This window comes from Haemorhous mexicanus, chromosome 8, assembly GCF_027477595.1.
Source record: "Haemorhous mexicanus isolate bHaeMex1 chromosome 8, bHaeMex1.pri, whole genome shotgun sequence".
Classification (NCBI taxonomy): Eukaryota; Metazoa; Chordata; class Aves; order Passeriformes; family Fringillidae; genus Haemorhous; species Haemorhous mexicanus.
Genome location: NC_082348.1, coordinates 23,857,216 through 23,873,594, shown reverse-complemented (window position 1 = coordinate 23,873,594; position 16,379 = coordinate 23,857,216). Strand labels below are relative to the sequence as shown.

Genomic DNA, 16,379 nt, shown 5'->3' with positions numbered 1-16,379 from the left:
GTACAAGCCTTTAAGCCACAGGATCAGGGGGGTTCTCCTGCTACTCCTACAGCCAACAGGCAATGACAAAGGTCACTGTCATAGCAAGCTTTAGAAAAGCATGCAAGATATCTCTGGCAATACAGTCTGGCTTTATTCACTGCAAATTTAGTTGACTGGTATTTATCACTAATAAAGCTGCCTGAATCTGCATTGAATCCATATCAAATTCCAGGCTGGAAGGAAAAAAGACAACACTAGTTTGCAAGGAAAGTAGCAGTTTGAATCATTAAACAAAATTAGAACTGTCCATGCTCAGAAAACCATTATGCTAAGTCACCAAGGACAGGCATGTGTTCAATAATGATGGCTTTTTCTAAGGCACTAACAATTGTCAACAGAAGTTGATACCAGCTCAACTTAACCTACTTGACAGGCCCACTAAAATAATTATTTAACAGTTTATAGGCATTCCTATATGTAAGTGTCACTCAGAAAATATTAGCTGGAAGTGTGTTTAAGAATGGCAAAAATCTGTTATCCAGACTATGGAAAAACAGGTGCTTTTGTATCCATTAGTTTTAACACAGTTTGTAGAAATGTCATTTTGAAATGTCTTTATTTTAAATTATAGCCAAACCTCAGATATATGACTTCCATCAGTTGGATGAAAATTTGGCAGTACTTTTCATCTCTCAGGATATATAAAACATTAGGATTTGCAACTGCTGAGATCAAGTGTTCTTACAGGCTACAAGATGAAGTACCTCAGATACTCAGGGACGTTACAGCAAGTGGCTTCTCTTGGTGGAGTAGCAGGAAGTCAGGCTGCTGTCTCGATGGAAGATGCTGCTGGCAGCTCCTGCTCAACTGCCACCAGCTCCTGAAGTGCTTTCCTCCAGCACTCCCTGAGAGCTGCAGCTGTCACCTTTCTTGAAAAGTGGTGACATGGAGCAGCTCAAAGGCATGGGACCTACATAAGTGGTCAAGAGTGTTAATTGACCTGGCTGGGGGACAAGGGGGGCAGGTTGAGTAGGTTTTGGGTTTCCAAAGAAGGTTGCAGACATGTGGGTCTGGCTGGCTGATCTCCTGTGGTGTTTGGGAATGGAGCTACATGCTCATGCAAGCTGCAAAGCAAGGCAGAAATTTACTGCAGCTACCACCTTGTAGGGATTGCCACGTTATCAGTGCTGCCAGAGTTTGTAGTTCAGCTTTCCAAGGTGCAGAATAAGGTTTTCAAGAAGGCCCAGCCTCTACTTACAGGGAAAAACTCTGATGAGAGGTCACCTCATCAACTTCTTGGACCAGCAACAGAAGCCAACAACTTTAAGACAGTGGTTTTAAGTACCAAAACTGCTCTCACATTGCAGGGTCCCTGAACATCTGAAAGCTTTTTGGAAAGCCAAGTCCCAAGCTTTCCTGCTGTTCCCCATTCTGTGCACTGTTTGATCAAATCTATCTTATTTTGCTTAAGAGTAAACCATGCACAATAAAAAACACTGTGACGCAAAGTATAGGCAAAATAAATATTTTATTGGTTTAATATACAGTTTTTTAAAGAAATCAGCCCTTGTGTGTCTTCCTAACACAATTTAAAATTTTATAAACTTTTTCATATAATATTGTAATATTTGAAACTATTTTTGATTAAAGACCTTGACATAGTGTGAAGAGTTTTAGTACATGGAAAAGGCAACGGAGTAAAGAGAGTTCAAGCACAGCCAAAAGGGATATTACATATCCACTAAATGTCTATCTGACCACATAAAAACTCCAATGACTTTCAATTTTCTTCATTGGAACAATCGGATATTCACCAGGCTGACTGAAAATACACTCTGCGAGGGATGGAGAAGGAAAAGAGATTTTTTTCCATTTTCCCATAATATAAGCAAGGTCATTCATGCATTCCAAGTTGCAAATCCTAATTGCTTTCAGAAGATAGTATTTTTATGGCATTTTGGTTAATATGAAGCAGAACATCTCTTGGTATGACTGCAAGTAGTCAACACCAAAAAAAAAACACCCCAGTGCTTAAATAAGGCACTTTCCTATAAAGGGATGAGCAAACAGCAAGGAAGCAAATAAAATTAGTTAAAAGTTGTCTTCTACACAAAGATAAGACTTTCAGTGTCAGAACTTTAAGTAGTTTTAAGAGTAACCTCATGTCATTCTACCACTCTGCTAATAGTAACCGCCTCGAGAATTAACAGCAATTTGTGTAACAGGGTTGTTTCCTTCTTTTGAAGTGGCACTAAGTAACAGCAGTGGAAACCATTATTGGTTATTTCAAGCTCTTAAAGTGGATCAGTTATTGCACAATAAATACCTCATAGAGGTCAGTGTTTTGGGAGGGGTTGTTGTGGGGTTTTTTCTAATTTTTTTTTAAAAAAGCTAGGCTGAATGTGTACGTGTTATTTATAAATTGGTTACACTTGGAAATCTTCAAGTTTCATGATGCATCATTAGACAAAGAAATTAGCTACATAAAAATTTACAACAGGGACATACAAATAAATACAAAAACCTTTCAGAGTGACACAATTTTGCTGATGCTTTAAGGAAAGTAATGTTAAAGTGTCTAAGTCTTTACGGATGAGCTCAAGGAAAGGTCCACATCGGAGAACCAAGCGCAAACCCACAGCAGCCCATCTCAGCAGCTTTAACACTTCCTGAAGCAAAACCAACTTGGCACTTTCACCAGTGGGTGCTGCCCAAAGCAGAATCCCACAGCATTTCCGACTACATCCAACCTTAGAGGAAAAAAAAGGAAGATGAAGACCTAAATTAGATTTTTGGAAGTCTGTTTGTTATGTTTAAGTATGTGTTTTGAAACTATTCATATCTAAGGCAGGCAGGCAAAGTGCAAAAATCCTCTTGCATGGTGCATTCACATATTCATCATAGAGCACACTGAAACTAAAAATCAAGGACCACTCTATGAAAGCTGACAGCAGAGTGGGCCCAACTACAAACCAGCTGACTTTCCAAATCTATCCAGGATTATCAGTATTCTCGGTATTTAATGAACTTCAAATTTGATCTCATATGTTTCATGGAGAAAATGCAAACAAAGCAAGGTGTAAGTTAGCAATGATATTTAACACAATTAAAATAAAAATAAAATCTGGTTCTTGCAGATCCCCAAAGATTACCTGGAGTACCAGTTTCATGGCTGTGTATCTTGTTTTGCAGTTGCAGATCTGCTTTGGGGTGATACAGCTGCTAACAATCCACTTACTATTTCTCTTCTTATTTCACCAACAATAGATTCCTTGATCTGAAAGGGATTAGCCAAAGTTTAAAGGTCAGTGATTTATATAAACAATGGATAAAACTAAATGATATTGCAGATATGTTTGACACTACCAGCATGGACCACTAAAATTCAACTTTCAAAACTGTGACTGGAAAAAACATTAGAAGAATGAAAAAATAACTCTAAGTAATTTTGAAGTTCTTGCAAATTGTATAAATGAAAACCCAACTAGTTTGATATTTCCAGATGGCAACTATATTTATGTTTTACACTTAGGATATCTGGTTTTACGCTAAGAAAAGAATACATTTCAACTATACAAAGTTCTGAAGAAAAACATTTTAGGATATATACATCAAAAGCATCCCAAATGCACTACTTTTTGACAAGATGTTATTCTCTTGAGAAGGAAGGCAGGATTGATCTCCCTCACAAATGGATTACACAGTAGAACAGGTCCAAGTCTGTGAACACAAGCTGTTGCTTCCAAATAATTGAAAAGGAGACAAATCCTAATTGCATACTTTAGCAGGAAAGACAAAGAATTTCAGCAGTTGCTCACATCATCAATGGGCCACAGGGGTTTAATCTATGCCAGTGAAGGCTATTTTTCACAGGATTGTGACAAAACATTTACTCATTAAGTTTTATATAAAACACACCCAGGAGTTTCCAGTAGCAGGCATGTGAGTGTGGCTGAGACTACAACAAAAAAGAGCAGAGCACTGATCGCTACAGTAAAGAAAACAAAGGAGAAAAGGAGGCAAAACACAGTTCTACAAGAGCATATTACACTGGAAAAGAGCAGGGGATGACAAAGAAAAACAGTATGGGCTTCTTACAAGTACAAGAAATCTTTGGCACTAACTTAGTTTTTTGGATGGTCTTCAGGAGGGACAAGCCAGATACAGTTCCAAGGACAGAGGAGGACAGCAACTGTGAGAAGGTACAGGGAGGTAAGAGCCAGAGTCTGGCCTAAGGTCACACAGAAGCACTCAGCATCCCAGTTAAGCAATACATTTTTCTTTTTCACGTTAGTCTCCCCTTTTCCTGGTGCGTCAAAAGGATTAAGCAACAACGTCAGAAGGGTGGCAGCAGCATTAGCAGCAGGTTATTTATCCCTTGTTCTCTTTGGCAGGCAATTCAATCCCTAAACCATTAGTGTGGCAAAGTTCCTCATTTCATTACTACTTTGCATCAAGCAGAAATTCAGAGACTATGATATTGGGAAACAGGTTCCAGTTGGGTTGTTTGCTGATTAACAGACAAAAGAAAAGCCATTGTGCAATAGAGCCTGTTTCACCAACAGCTGAAAGCCCAGAGGATGTCTATGCTGATGCACACATAGATGTACAAAGCTTTAGAACCACTCTAAGCATAGTAAGGGCTTTGGGATTAAGAAATGTAGGCACAGGGAAACCTGCACACAGCACCCCAACTGTCCAGCAGGCATAAGAGAGCCCCCAGCGCTGTCTCCACCTTTCTTCTTCAATATCTCATGGGGTAGGTCTGTGAGTATGCTTCAGAACAGTCATTTTGTACCCTTCTCTCAACAGACAGACAAAAATAAACCTCACTTTCCCAAAAAAAAAAAAAACTCATAAAAGCTTCCCAAATTGGCAAGTAAATGATCTAGTATGACACACAGTCTTGTAACAAAGCAGAGACTGGAAGCAAAGCAGCTCCTGTTCTATTTTCAGCTCTTCCAACAGCTTCTGGCTTGACCTTGATTATGTGAGCCCTCTGCTTCTCACCTTCCTGTCTGGATGACAACAAGGCCACCCTCCACTGCCTCTTTTCACAGCCCCTGCTTCCTCCCCCTCCAGACTCAGCAAGGTCACTCCTGTGAGGTGAGCCAGCACTGACTCCTGCAGTGACTCAGTACCGTGTGTGTGTCGTGACCAATGGCCAATATTTGCCTTTTTCATTATAAATTAGTTAGGGCAAGGTGCACCTTCAATTTGTTCTGCAGAGGGCACAGCCCCCTGCCAAGGCTTCCTCTGTACAGAAGACAGCAAAGCAGTCAATGAATGCTCCATTAATTACTTTTAGCAAGTGAATGAAAAATTGATCATTTGAAAAATGAGAGAACCACTCATTTTTGCTACATTTACTACGTTGATACCTATACTCAATATTGCATTGAAAACACAGGATCACTCTCACTTTTATAACAGTAAACCAATGACCTCTCTTCCTAGAAAAGAATTACCATTACTGCAGTATTATGTGGCTGCTAAATAAAGAACTGATTGAGAGTGAAGTGCATCACTTGTGGCAAATCTGGAGATAGGTGTTCTTCACCGACCAATGAAAAATGGAACAAGGCTCTTCACAGTGCTTATACTTCTGAAGTATATTGTCTATAATTAAAAGAATTCCTTCCTACTCTGTCTTCTTCCCATGCCACTTCTTCATGGCAGCAGCTGGTGAGATTTTATGCTCGAGATAATAAGATGAGGAACCCAGCACCTGCACACGTCAACAACCTCCAGACATTTTGAGGGATGTTGAGCTAACATGGATTTGAATGGAAAATGGAGAAGGAATGATTCTCTGCCAGACCATCTCTGTCCATTTAGACTCATTACAGCCTCTTAAACCAGATGATGACAGGAAAACCATACACTTCCTCAAAGTGTAACTACATTAAGCATCATTTATAATGAAGAACTGTTAGCAAAATCAGAATTTCCACCCTTATAAGCAGAAAATCTTTCAACTAGCACATCTTTTAAACTGGAGAAGAGCAGAGTGAGAGGGCCTGGTGGCCCTCCAAGTGACCCTGTGACTGACACAAGTCAAGCAGTAAGTACTTCATGTGATAATCCTGTGGAGGCCAGGCTGTATGTCATCAAGAGAGCTACTGTTTGCTATTTTAACACTTCAAGTTGCTGAATGTTCTTCCAAGGGAGTTAGTCCATGAATGGCAAAAGTTAACACTGTGGGTTTTTTCCACGGAGCAAAGAGTTACAGGCCAAAGTTCACATGCATTACAGCCCACCCAGGCATATCACACCCACTGCCTGGCTTCTCCCTCCCCAACACAAGGACAGCTACAGAGAACGGGAGGAATGAACCAGGATTTAATATTTCTGAGTGCATACATCAAGAATGCATCCTACCAGATTTCTTTCTTTTGACAATGAACTGGAATTCCTTTGCTAACAACAGTGCTATTTAAGCAAGGCATCATTTCAATTTATGCTCTGTTTTAATGCTTGTGAAATAATAAAGATTTTCCTGGTATGTGTTTAATAGCATGTTCTGGCTCTGCAAAATCCACCTAGTACTGTGAGCCAATGAATCTCCACTCTGACCTGCAAAACTCCTCATGCTGAGAATCTTGAGTTGATCCATAACCCACTGCCAATGAAGTTAAACTGAAGGACAATCTTTCTGTGTGCTCAAATATTCACAAAGTGAGTCAAGCTTGCTTGTTTGCTGACTACTCATCTTTGAATAGCAGCCTCTCAGTTCAGGGTGGATTCTTTCAGCATTACAATGTTCTCAGTGCCACACAACTCAAATAACAATCTCTGTGCAAAGAGTACACATCTTTATTTGCTGTCAACTAATGAAGCTAAAGAGGAACTTTCACAGAGGCTAACCTCAGAAAAAATATTGACTGAAATAATTCTGTCCTTTGACTTCAGCTCACTGTTTTTTGTCTAAGCTGCTTTTGCAGTACTTTTGAATTACAGTTCTCCTTCCTATCTCAGTTTATCCTTTAGCCAGCTTCCACCATGACACCACTGCCCTGAGATGTGGATTTTTACACACAGCCTGGATACAAAGGCCATCCTGGCTTCGCTGCAGGATCAGAAGCACAGTGCAAGGTGGGCTAAATATCTCATGTACCACTCTTCTGATGAGTGGCATGCATCTCATCCATTTCACAGACAAAGCTAAGGTAAATTATCCACAGCTTCAACACACGCAGACCTGGAAGGTGCCACGGCATTACAGCCTGGCCTGTTGTCATTTCTAAGAATAAAATCTCACCAAGTCTTCTGTGGTCTATGGCAGAGCCATACAAAAGCTTCAAGGGACAAGCTAAAGGCTAAGTGTCCAGTGACCCTTGGCTAAAGTATAAGTGGTGCTTCTCTTGTGAAGAAGAGGGAATAAAATCTACAAGTTCTCGATTCCCGTTTCTGTATTCAGAGCAAAGTTTGCTCCACTTTTTCACAGGCACTTCTTTTCAGAACAAGTAATTTCTTTGGCTTCCTTTCCCCATTTATATTACTTGCCAGAGAGCTTTTCTGTCATGCCACTAACAAAACATACAGTTTTAGTCGTGTTTCTTAACCTGGCCCACAGGAAAAATAACCAAGCACTCCTCCCTTTCATTGACTGCCAATAAAACTAGTTCAATACAACTGGTCCAAAATCACTCAAACTCTGAAATAACTTCCCACCTGCCTTCAGCTTGTTTCACTTACATTCCTATAGTCCTTAGTGGTTGGGGTAGAGGGACTAGAAAGTAAGCTTAGCATTTACTACAGCGTTGTTTCAGAAACATTATTTCACCACTCAATGAACTCCAGCTTGGCATTTTAACAAGCAAACATGACAGAAATTTTCACTTGGGAATCTGAAATACTGCTGCTTAACCAAGTAGCAGAGACAGCAAGTTCTTTCCCAGCCATACTTAGCTATTAATTTACATGCTAACCACTACCACTGAAAAAAATGTCCACTGCTTTGCACATGAACAGAGCTGTGGCTCCAACACCTAGTGACATGTTCTGAGCTTTCAGACACAGCACAGAACAGGATGGAGCCTTGGCTGGAGAGGGAAGAGAAAACCTTGGAGGACAGGAGTTACAGCCAGCCTTGTCTTTAGGTTTCAGGACACTCAGTTCAAACATCCCAGATCTCAGCCCCTCCTTCCTCACCTCCCGTATGACTTGCTGCAGCTCCTCCTGCTCCACTGCTTTGTGGATTTCATCAACTGAAGGCATGAGAGGGGTTTTTTCAAGTTTTTGCTCCACCTCTGGCTTGGAGTCTGCAAGCTCCTCAGAGCTTTCCACTGGCTGTCCAGTGCCTGCTCTCAGTGGGGGAGTTGGTGTTAAGGCAACAGAGGCTCGGTACAACTTCTTGCTTTGACTCTTGGCTTTTCTACCTGTGTGACCAGAGCACACTGAAGAGGAATCCGAGTTTCCATGGGAGAATACCGACTCTGTACCCTCTGCTGGGAGAGTTTCCAGTCCAAGCTCTCCCAGTCCTAAGCCCAGTTCAGACTTCAGAAATGACTGCTCTCGAATAAGCTCAGAGACCTAAGGATTCAGAAAAGAAACAGTCCCGAATAAGCAAACAAAAAAGTCACATACAGACATAACTATGTTTTCTGGCTATTTATTTAATCACTTACTCATTCCCTCCATGTAACAAATACAGCTATAAAATAAATATATCCTTTGCTTTTATTACTGCAACAAAGAGGATCATGAAAAGGAATGTGCCTTTTTAAAGCCAACATAAATAAAAATTGTGGCTCTTCCCCAAGCCACTGACTTTTGCAACACATATACATCTTGCCAGAGCCATTGACAGGCACACACGTAGGGGCTTGATTTTCATTCGTTTGGTCTTTTCTTTCTGCAGTTTTTGAACTACTTATTTCAGTAGCAGAAAATGTGCAGAAATAGAAAAAAATAATTTTCCCTCAAAAATTAATGAGGTAGTACCACCATTTGTATCAACTACATGAAAAAATCTCACTTCTACATATTCCTCCTAAAAGCTAACAAGACTCTACAGACACACCTACAGTTAAATCTGGTTAAGGAAAATTGCAGCTGTTTTCAACAAAGCTATTTAAGGGAGTAAAGTATTTCTAAAATTATGTGTCAAATTAATCTCCTGTAACCTATTTTAAAGTAAAGCCTTCCTGGTTCTTTTTGTAAGTAAAACACAGAGTAAACACTTACTGGTTCAATGACGTTCAATGGAGAAGGACATGACAGATTATCAGCACTTCTGCTTCCATACATACCCTGAAAAATTAAGTTATTAAGTTAATGCACTTAGGACTTTCTTAGAGCTCTCAGAAGCTAGTATATTATCATGCTGCATCTCAGACAACTTTCTGTAAAAGCAGAAAGTTGAAAACAGGAAGCAGAGCTGGTTGGAGTAAGTTAATTTCAGTCATTTTTAAAGCTGGCCCTCTTCTATAAAAGGATTTACAAATACAAAGTTATTTATACAGTTCAAAGAATGCAAGTTTGGCTTGAGATCACAGTAATACCATTTTCCTGTTCTTGGGTTTCAATTTTTTTCCCCATGACAAAATACTGAAGAGGAAGATGTGGCCTGTGCCTGTGCTGCTACTACAGAAGATCAATGGCTAAGAAAGAGAAATGAAACCCAGGAAGAACACATGACACTTTTTGTCTGTGCTTCTTTTGTTTGGCTGATGACAGGACTGCAGCACAAGAAGAGAGGAACAGTCCTACGCTGAGTGAAAAAAAAGAGAAAGTATATTGCCATGCCACCAATAAACACAGACAGATGCCTTTTATCCCCCTTCTTGCACTTTTGGGGAGTGTTTGTAGGAGCAGAGCTTCTCCCACTGTTTGTCAGGGAGTCATGTCTTCATCTGAAGTAGCTACAAAAGGCAACAGAGGAAAGAACTCATGACAATGGGATTTCCCCCCCTTTTTTTTTTGTGTGTGTGGGGGGTTTTTTTGGTGGATTTTTGTTTTGTTTTCTTTTGGGTTTTTGGGGTTTTTTTTTTGTTTGTTTGTTGTTGTTGTTTTTTTTTGTTTTTGTTTTTCTTCCCATGGATTGGCAGAGCTAGACAGAAAGCACACTGTTTCTTGGGAGAGAAACACTGTGAATGTCTCATCTCTCTGCCCTCATCTCTCAAGAAAATCAGATCAGTGGAGAACTCCAGAAAGCCCATCACCATGCTCCAAGGATTTTAGACATAAGCCCTAGCTACCAAACCTGTGAAAGTTCAGGGTCATGAAGAGGAAAAAGAAGAAAGCACTGACAGAAGAGGTCTGCCTTTCTCAGCCCTAAAACCCCACAAGGGTTTGGTGTTCATACATATTGATATGGATGAACACCAAGAAAGTCACACACCTTTTCCCCAAGGTGAAATATTGGCTGAAAATGAGAAAATATGACCCCTGATACACATGGCATCATTAGACTCCATCCCACTCTAAGAGTTGTAACAGTTATGAGTTATTATTTGTCCCTGCTCATTGCAGGAGGGTTGGACTAGATGATCTTTAAAGGTCCCTTCCAACCCAAACCATTCTATGATTCTGCGATGAACATTACATTGAGAAAAAACAGATGCTGTTGCAAAACTAATACTTACTATGTGTGCCTGAGGTCTGTAAGGTGAAGACATGTGCAGACTTCTGAGCTGGTCTTCCAAGGCAAGCAGACGTTCTTCCAACTGCATCTCCAACTCCTGGAGCTCCATGCGGACGGACTTCCTCAGGCTCTGCAGCTGGTCAGCTTCGAATCTACGGCAAGGCCATCACAAAGAGAACAAGAGCATTCACTGCACCCAGCTGCAAAGAGGTGACTGAGCAGGACAGCCCCACAAGCAAAGGACTTCATACAAGGGAATTCAAAGCAGAACACAGAAATGTTAGCTGAATGCCTACACGGCACAGAAGTCTTTTTCCATTTATGGAAAGATGTATCGGTCCATAGAAAAAACAAAACCACACAGTGTACCACAGAACATTCTCCAAATATTTTAGCTTTAAATGCAGAAGAAATCAGTATTTCTACATATATCGAATCAAATGAAATTTAAAGCTGATAAGAATTACAAGCACCACAGAGTAATGCAGTAATCACGTTACTTCTCCTGTGTGGTTATAGATTCCCCAGCTCTCACAGCTACATTTTGGCCAGGAAGCCACAGTCTAAGGCAGCCAACTGATTTCAAACATGTTTACTTTTAAAGTGATAGGCCAAGAGCTGATTCAACTAAACTAAATACAAAATCAGTTTCAAAAATTGTTCCAGATCTGCTGCTACTGCAACTCCTGGCGAGCACAACCACTCAGAGCCAGAATATGAATGCCATCTGTAGCCTGCTGAGTAGCCACTGAAAGGTGGAAAGGCATCTGAATGCTGCAGTTTTCGTTCTTTATTTACATCCACAAAGATGGGAGTGACCTAAAATCAAATCTTTCAGATTTCTTTCCCCTGTAACATGCTATGTTCAAGTATCCTATGATAACTACCCTTAAAATCTGCAGCTGTAGAATCACTTTGCAGAAAGGATGCAGAAAAAAAATTAATTGGTGAGAAATAGGGATTGGGAATAGGGAAACAAAGAGTAAAAAAATCTAGAATGAACATGTATAAAGAAAAGAGTAAATAAGATTTTGGCAAAAAACCTCATCTCCAACCCTGTTCAAATTGAAATGAATAGATTTCTTGTTGATCTCAAGAGCAGTAACACATTTTCTGATATGCCACAGTATTTTCTCTTTTTTTGTTTTTTAAAAAAGGTCATTTTACCTTTCCTCCTCTGTCATGTGCTGATAAACCGTGGTCTGTTGACGCAACATAGTCAATTCCAAATCCATCATTTGGGTTCTGAATAAATTGAGATTTCTCCTCACCACTTGTAGCTCCTGGAAAGTATTCTGGGGAAATAAAAATATAATAATGAATTACATAGGAAAATGATTAAAGTAGCCACATTTGCCCAGATGAGCCCTTTGAGTTAACAGCACCTCAGCAACTTCAGCATATGATGGAAGCTGCATGTTATACCATCACAATGAGTGAAGAAAGGAGCATTTTCAGCTGTATCATACAAGCAAACACATGAAAGTGTATTTAGATTAATTCCTTTTTAACGTTATTTGCGGGAAGCTCTCTCTTGAGAACAAAGACAAGCAACTGCCCAAAGTGAGCACAATCTGTGACACATTGAGGATGTTTCCTTGTATTTTATTTTGATGGAGTGCCACTCCATAAATAGGGTCACTTACTTCATAGAGAGGTAGAATGGATGATCTCTGAGTAGTGTAACCAGTGGCAGCTGAAAGATCCTGACCCCTCATCACTGGGTACTAGGGGGAAGAAACAAACAATTTGAAATGGGAAAGGCATCCTCTTGAATGCACAGACACACCAAAAGCAGCCCCTAAAATACAACCTTTCTGGCACTGAGATTTCTGCAATCCATGGAAATACTGTGTTGCAAATAGGCAACCTTACAAAATGTCAGCACCACTTCTTAACTGACACATGTGCAACAATTTATGCTTGAAAACTTAGTAGTATCAATTGTCTCAGCTAATGATAAAAACAACAATTCCAAAACCATACCTGAGCAAATTAAACTGTGTCCCATTTTGAAATCATGATTATAGTAAAATTTGTCATGGGATTTTCTTCAGTTCTTAGTTTGGGGAATTTTTGTTCATTTTGATTTTTAATCTCACTATGTTGCCTTCATCCAAAGACCCCAGCTTGCTAATGATCTCTCATGAAAACAAGATTGAAGAAATGCTATTTGCATGTTGCAACAACATATGGAGCAAACTGATAAAATCCAGGGGTTTGTTACATGTAGAGACACAGCACAAAAAAGAGCACTGGAAACAGCAAAAATGTTTATCTTCTCAAACATGAAAGACAGCTTGTCCTTGAAAGAATTCAAAGGACTATTGATATGCCATGGAAAATCTGAAGCATGTTCATTCATATAGAGAAGTTTTGCTCCAACATGATCACGTCAAGGGGATGGGTTTATCTTTCCTCTGCCAGCTTTCTCTGTTCCCTGTTCTATCAGCAACTTATCTAGTCCTCCTTATTTCCTCTTAAAATCAGAATCAAATATTTAAACAACTCAACTTTTTCTTTAGCCATTGAGTATGCTATGTGCCAAACTCGATCTCTACTGGAGGAAACCAATCTCTGCTGTGAGAAGGACCAAGCCCCCAAAATGAAACCAATTTAGAAAAAATATGCTTGAAGAAGTACAAGTGGGCTAAATGTTATTATCCCCTCCAATGCCCTTTTTATTTTGACTGAACCAGCTTGAGTACTGGATGTAATACAGAGATTTCTTTTTCAGCAGGTTTAGCTAGCATGGTACATGTGGTAGAAGCACTGAGCACACTGTAACCTTACACAGATCAAGGCTGCAATTGGTACACAGGAGAGAATTCTCTAGAGAAGGTTAAGTCCTGAAAACACTTTCTCCCAGGAGCACCATGAACACCACCTTGAGCAATGGTTGACTTAAAACACAGGTGACCACAGCTTCCTGCTGCAGAGCTGGCCACCAAATCTTGCTCTGAGAAGCAAGGCCAGCCGATAGAACCAAAGGAAGACTGGACTCACCTCTAACTTCTGACAAGTGGCAAAGTCAATAAAATAAGAGGCCACCACAGCCTCCCACCTGCAATATGGTACAGGCAGGTGTATGTTTGCTCTTGGGTTAAATGCACAGAAATTTTAGGTCTACAACTGCATAGTATTCACATATTCATACATAAACGAGCAGAGTCTGTAACTGCCTTGCCCACACAGCCTCCTGCAGGAGCTTGCAGGATCCTAAGTTGGATCACTACCTAAGAAAACAGCAGAACCAGGATGGCAGAGGAGGAACAGCTGCAATCAGGAGAGGAGGAGCAGAAGGTGTGGCAGAAATTGGTAAAATTTATGTGCTTGCATTCTTAAGCTTTTCCTCTCTGAGTGATGAGATGGATAAAATTTCACATGCTCTGACAAAATCAATTCTTAATAAAAGACTGATGATATCAAGAACATGTTGGCTAGCTCCAGAGTTGCAAGTGGAAAAGATTGGCATGAAACAGCACAGAAACACAGAGATCAATCACTTACATCATTATTGAAGCTTTGTGAACATAAGGAAAAAAATGCACTTTTAACAGCTGGATGAGAAGTACGTCAAAGAGAAGAGAAATCAAAGGATTGACCAGACCATTAAAGATTCTAGAAATATGCATTTTTAAATCTAAATCTAATGATTCTCATCTCAAAATAAAATAATAGCTGATAAACAGATAAACAGTATGCTGTTCCTCCCTCCCATCCAAGAATATCCATAAAAGCTAAAAAATAAAAAATATTGGAAAAAAAAAATCATTCTGGATCAACTAGAACAAGAAAACATTAAATGCAAAAAAAGTGGAGCATTGAAAAGATGATCATAGAATCACAGAATATACTGACTTAGAAGGGACCCACAAGGGTCACCAAAGTCCAACTCCTGGCCCTGCAAAGGACAGCCCCAAGAGTCATACCATGTGCCTGAGATCATTGCCCAAATGCTTCTTGAACTCCATCAGGCTTGGTGCTGTGACTTCTGTGGGGAGCCTGTTCCAGTGCCCAACCACCCTGTGGGTGGAAAACTTTTTCCTAATATCTAACCTAAAACTCCCACCTTTGAATATTCAAACATGCCTGTTTAAACAGAAGCTCCTAAAACAGCAGCAAATCAGACTTGAACAAAATATCTTTTTCTTTTCCTGATCTGTTGAACTACTCAAAGGAATATTCAGGTTATCACCTTGGTTTGGTAAGGATAAAATAAGGAGCCCCTTTGTCCAGGGGCAAAACTAGGCTTCCTCTTACCTGTGAGAGGTTCTGCAGAGAGTTTCTGATGTCATGTAGGACCCTGCGTAGCTGCATCTCCACAGTGGAGGGTGGGTTCATGGCAGGAGGACGATGAGGAACTCCATGCCTTGGAAAGAAGGGGCAGCTGAAGGGGGAAAGCATGGGACTGAAGGAAGAGCCAGAGATGCTCGGAACACTGTGGGTGCTGAGCGTCCTCATGTGCTCGCACAGCGGCCTGTCCTGCCACTCCGTGGGGAGGGAATGGAGGGAGCACGTGGACCGGGACATGGCTGCTGGGATGTGCAGGGGGCAGCTCTGTACCCTGGTGGGACTGAGCTCCTCAGACAGCCTGCTGGGCCCAGCCTGGGGCACCTCTTTCTTGGAGGACGAAGGCGCAATAAACAGTGTGGATTTGCACACAGGATGGCTGGAGGCTGCCTCCTCCTCACTTCTGTCATTCTCAGATGCTGCTTCCTTGTCCTCCTCCACTTGTGTGTACTTGTAGGTGAAAGAAGGAGGGCTGCAGAGAGTCTCTTTTCCTGGAGTTAACTGAACATTCACAGAGGACACCACTTTCACTGGATTCAGTAACGCAGTTGGGAGAGACTGAGACCGCCTTAGAGGATAGCCCGAGTCAGCAAACCAGAGTCTCTGCTTCCTCAGAAGATCTTTTGACTTAAGCAGAGTGCACCTGGCCTTGGAGTCAGGTGAGTTGATGATCCTCATCTCAGCTCTTTGCAAGGCAACCTGAACTCTATCCACAGATGATGGGGAGGAGCCATCACCTTCCAGAGACTGCATCGACTTGAGGATATGGTGTGTGTGATATTGAGGAAACTCAAACACACTGCCTTCCTCCAGCAGCTCTGATTCTTTTTGCTCACTAGAAATGTCTTCCTCTTTAGAGCTGACCTCTCCTTGGACTGTCTCCGATATATGAGATGACTTGCTTTCTTGTCCTTGATTTTGTTCAGTTTTACAGTCACTAATTTTTCTGTCTTCACTCCTTCTGCTATCAGAAGATGACCCTACCTTTCGTCTCTCTACTTGAGAGATAATATCCTCTTCATCATCGTCATAATCCTCCTCCTCATCATCTTCCTCTTCCTCCTCCTCAAACTTATCAAAACAGGGCAGTTCCTTGGCTATCGGTGTCTTCTGTTCCTCACTGTGAGATGTCACAGTTGTTTCACTGTCACAGCTGTCAGCACTGCTTCCCATGCCCTGCAAAGACTCCTGAACCTAGGAAAGATGAGACAGCAAAGGAGTCAGTCAACTGCTGCCTTCTCAATTGTCAGGCCAAGAGTCCAAGAACACCTTCACAGGACATTGGGGCGGGGAGCAGAAAGAATAATTGTGCAAGAAAATTGTGCAAGAAAAATGGTGCAGGAGAACAAAGAAACCATAGCATCAGATACATTAGGAGTGCAATGAAGCATGGCACCAAAAGGAGGTTTTTATTTTTCTAAAGAGAAAATTCTTCACACATTCCTTTGATTTGACAATAAATTCAATATTGTAAGAAGAACAGAAGTGGCAAAGGAGTAAGAGCAAGAAGAATACA

At 40.9% G+C, this 16,379-nt stretch overlaps 1 protein-coding gene across 2 annotated transcripts in view; it reads right to left on the bottom strand.

The window, feature by feature from the left end:
- Window positions 1-1,491: 1,491 nt before the first annotated feature.
- The window catches only part of ITPRID2 (ITPR interacting domain containing 2), a 39,182-nt gene continuing 24,294 nt past the window's right edge, over window positions 1,492-16,379 (bottom strand). For both annotated transcript variants that reach the window (XM_059853213.1, XM_059853214.1), the window contains exons 12-19: window positions 14,834-16,057; window positions 12,217-12,297; window positions 11,738-11,865; window positions 10,572-10,722; window positions 9,172-9,237; window positions 8,137-8,517; window positions 3,135-3,259; window positions 1,492-2,732 (exon numbers count right to left, since the gene is read on the bottom strand). In XM_059853213.1, the coding sequence (XP_059709196.1) occupies window positions 3,149-3,259; window positions 8,137-8,517; window positions 9,172-9,237; window positions 10,572-10,722; window positions 11,738-11,865; window positions 12,217-12,297; window positions 14,834-16,057 (2,142 nt within the window). In that variant the 3' untranslated portion in view covers window positions 1,492-2,732; window positions 3,135-3,148. The remainder of the gene's footprint in view (window positions 2,733-3,134; window positions 3,260-8,136; window positions 8,518-9,171; window positions 9,238-10,571; window positions 10,723-11,737; window positions 11,866-12,216; window positions 12,298-14,833; window positions 16,058-16,379) is intronic.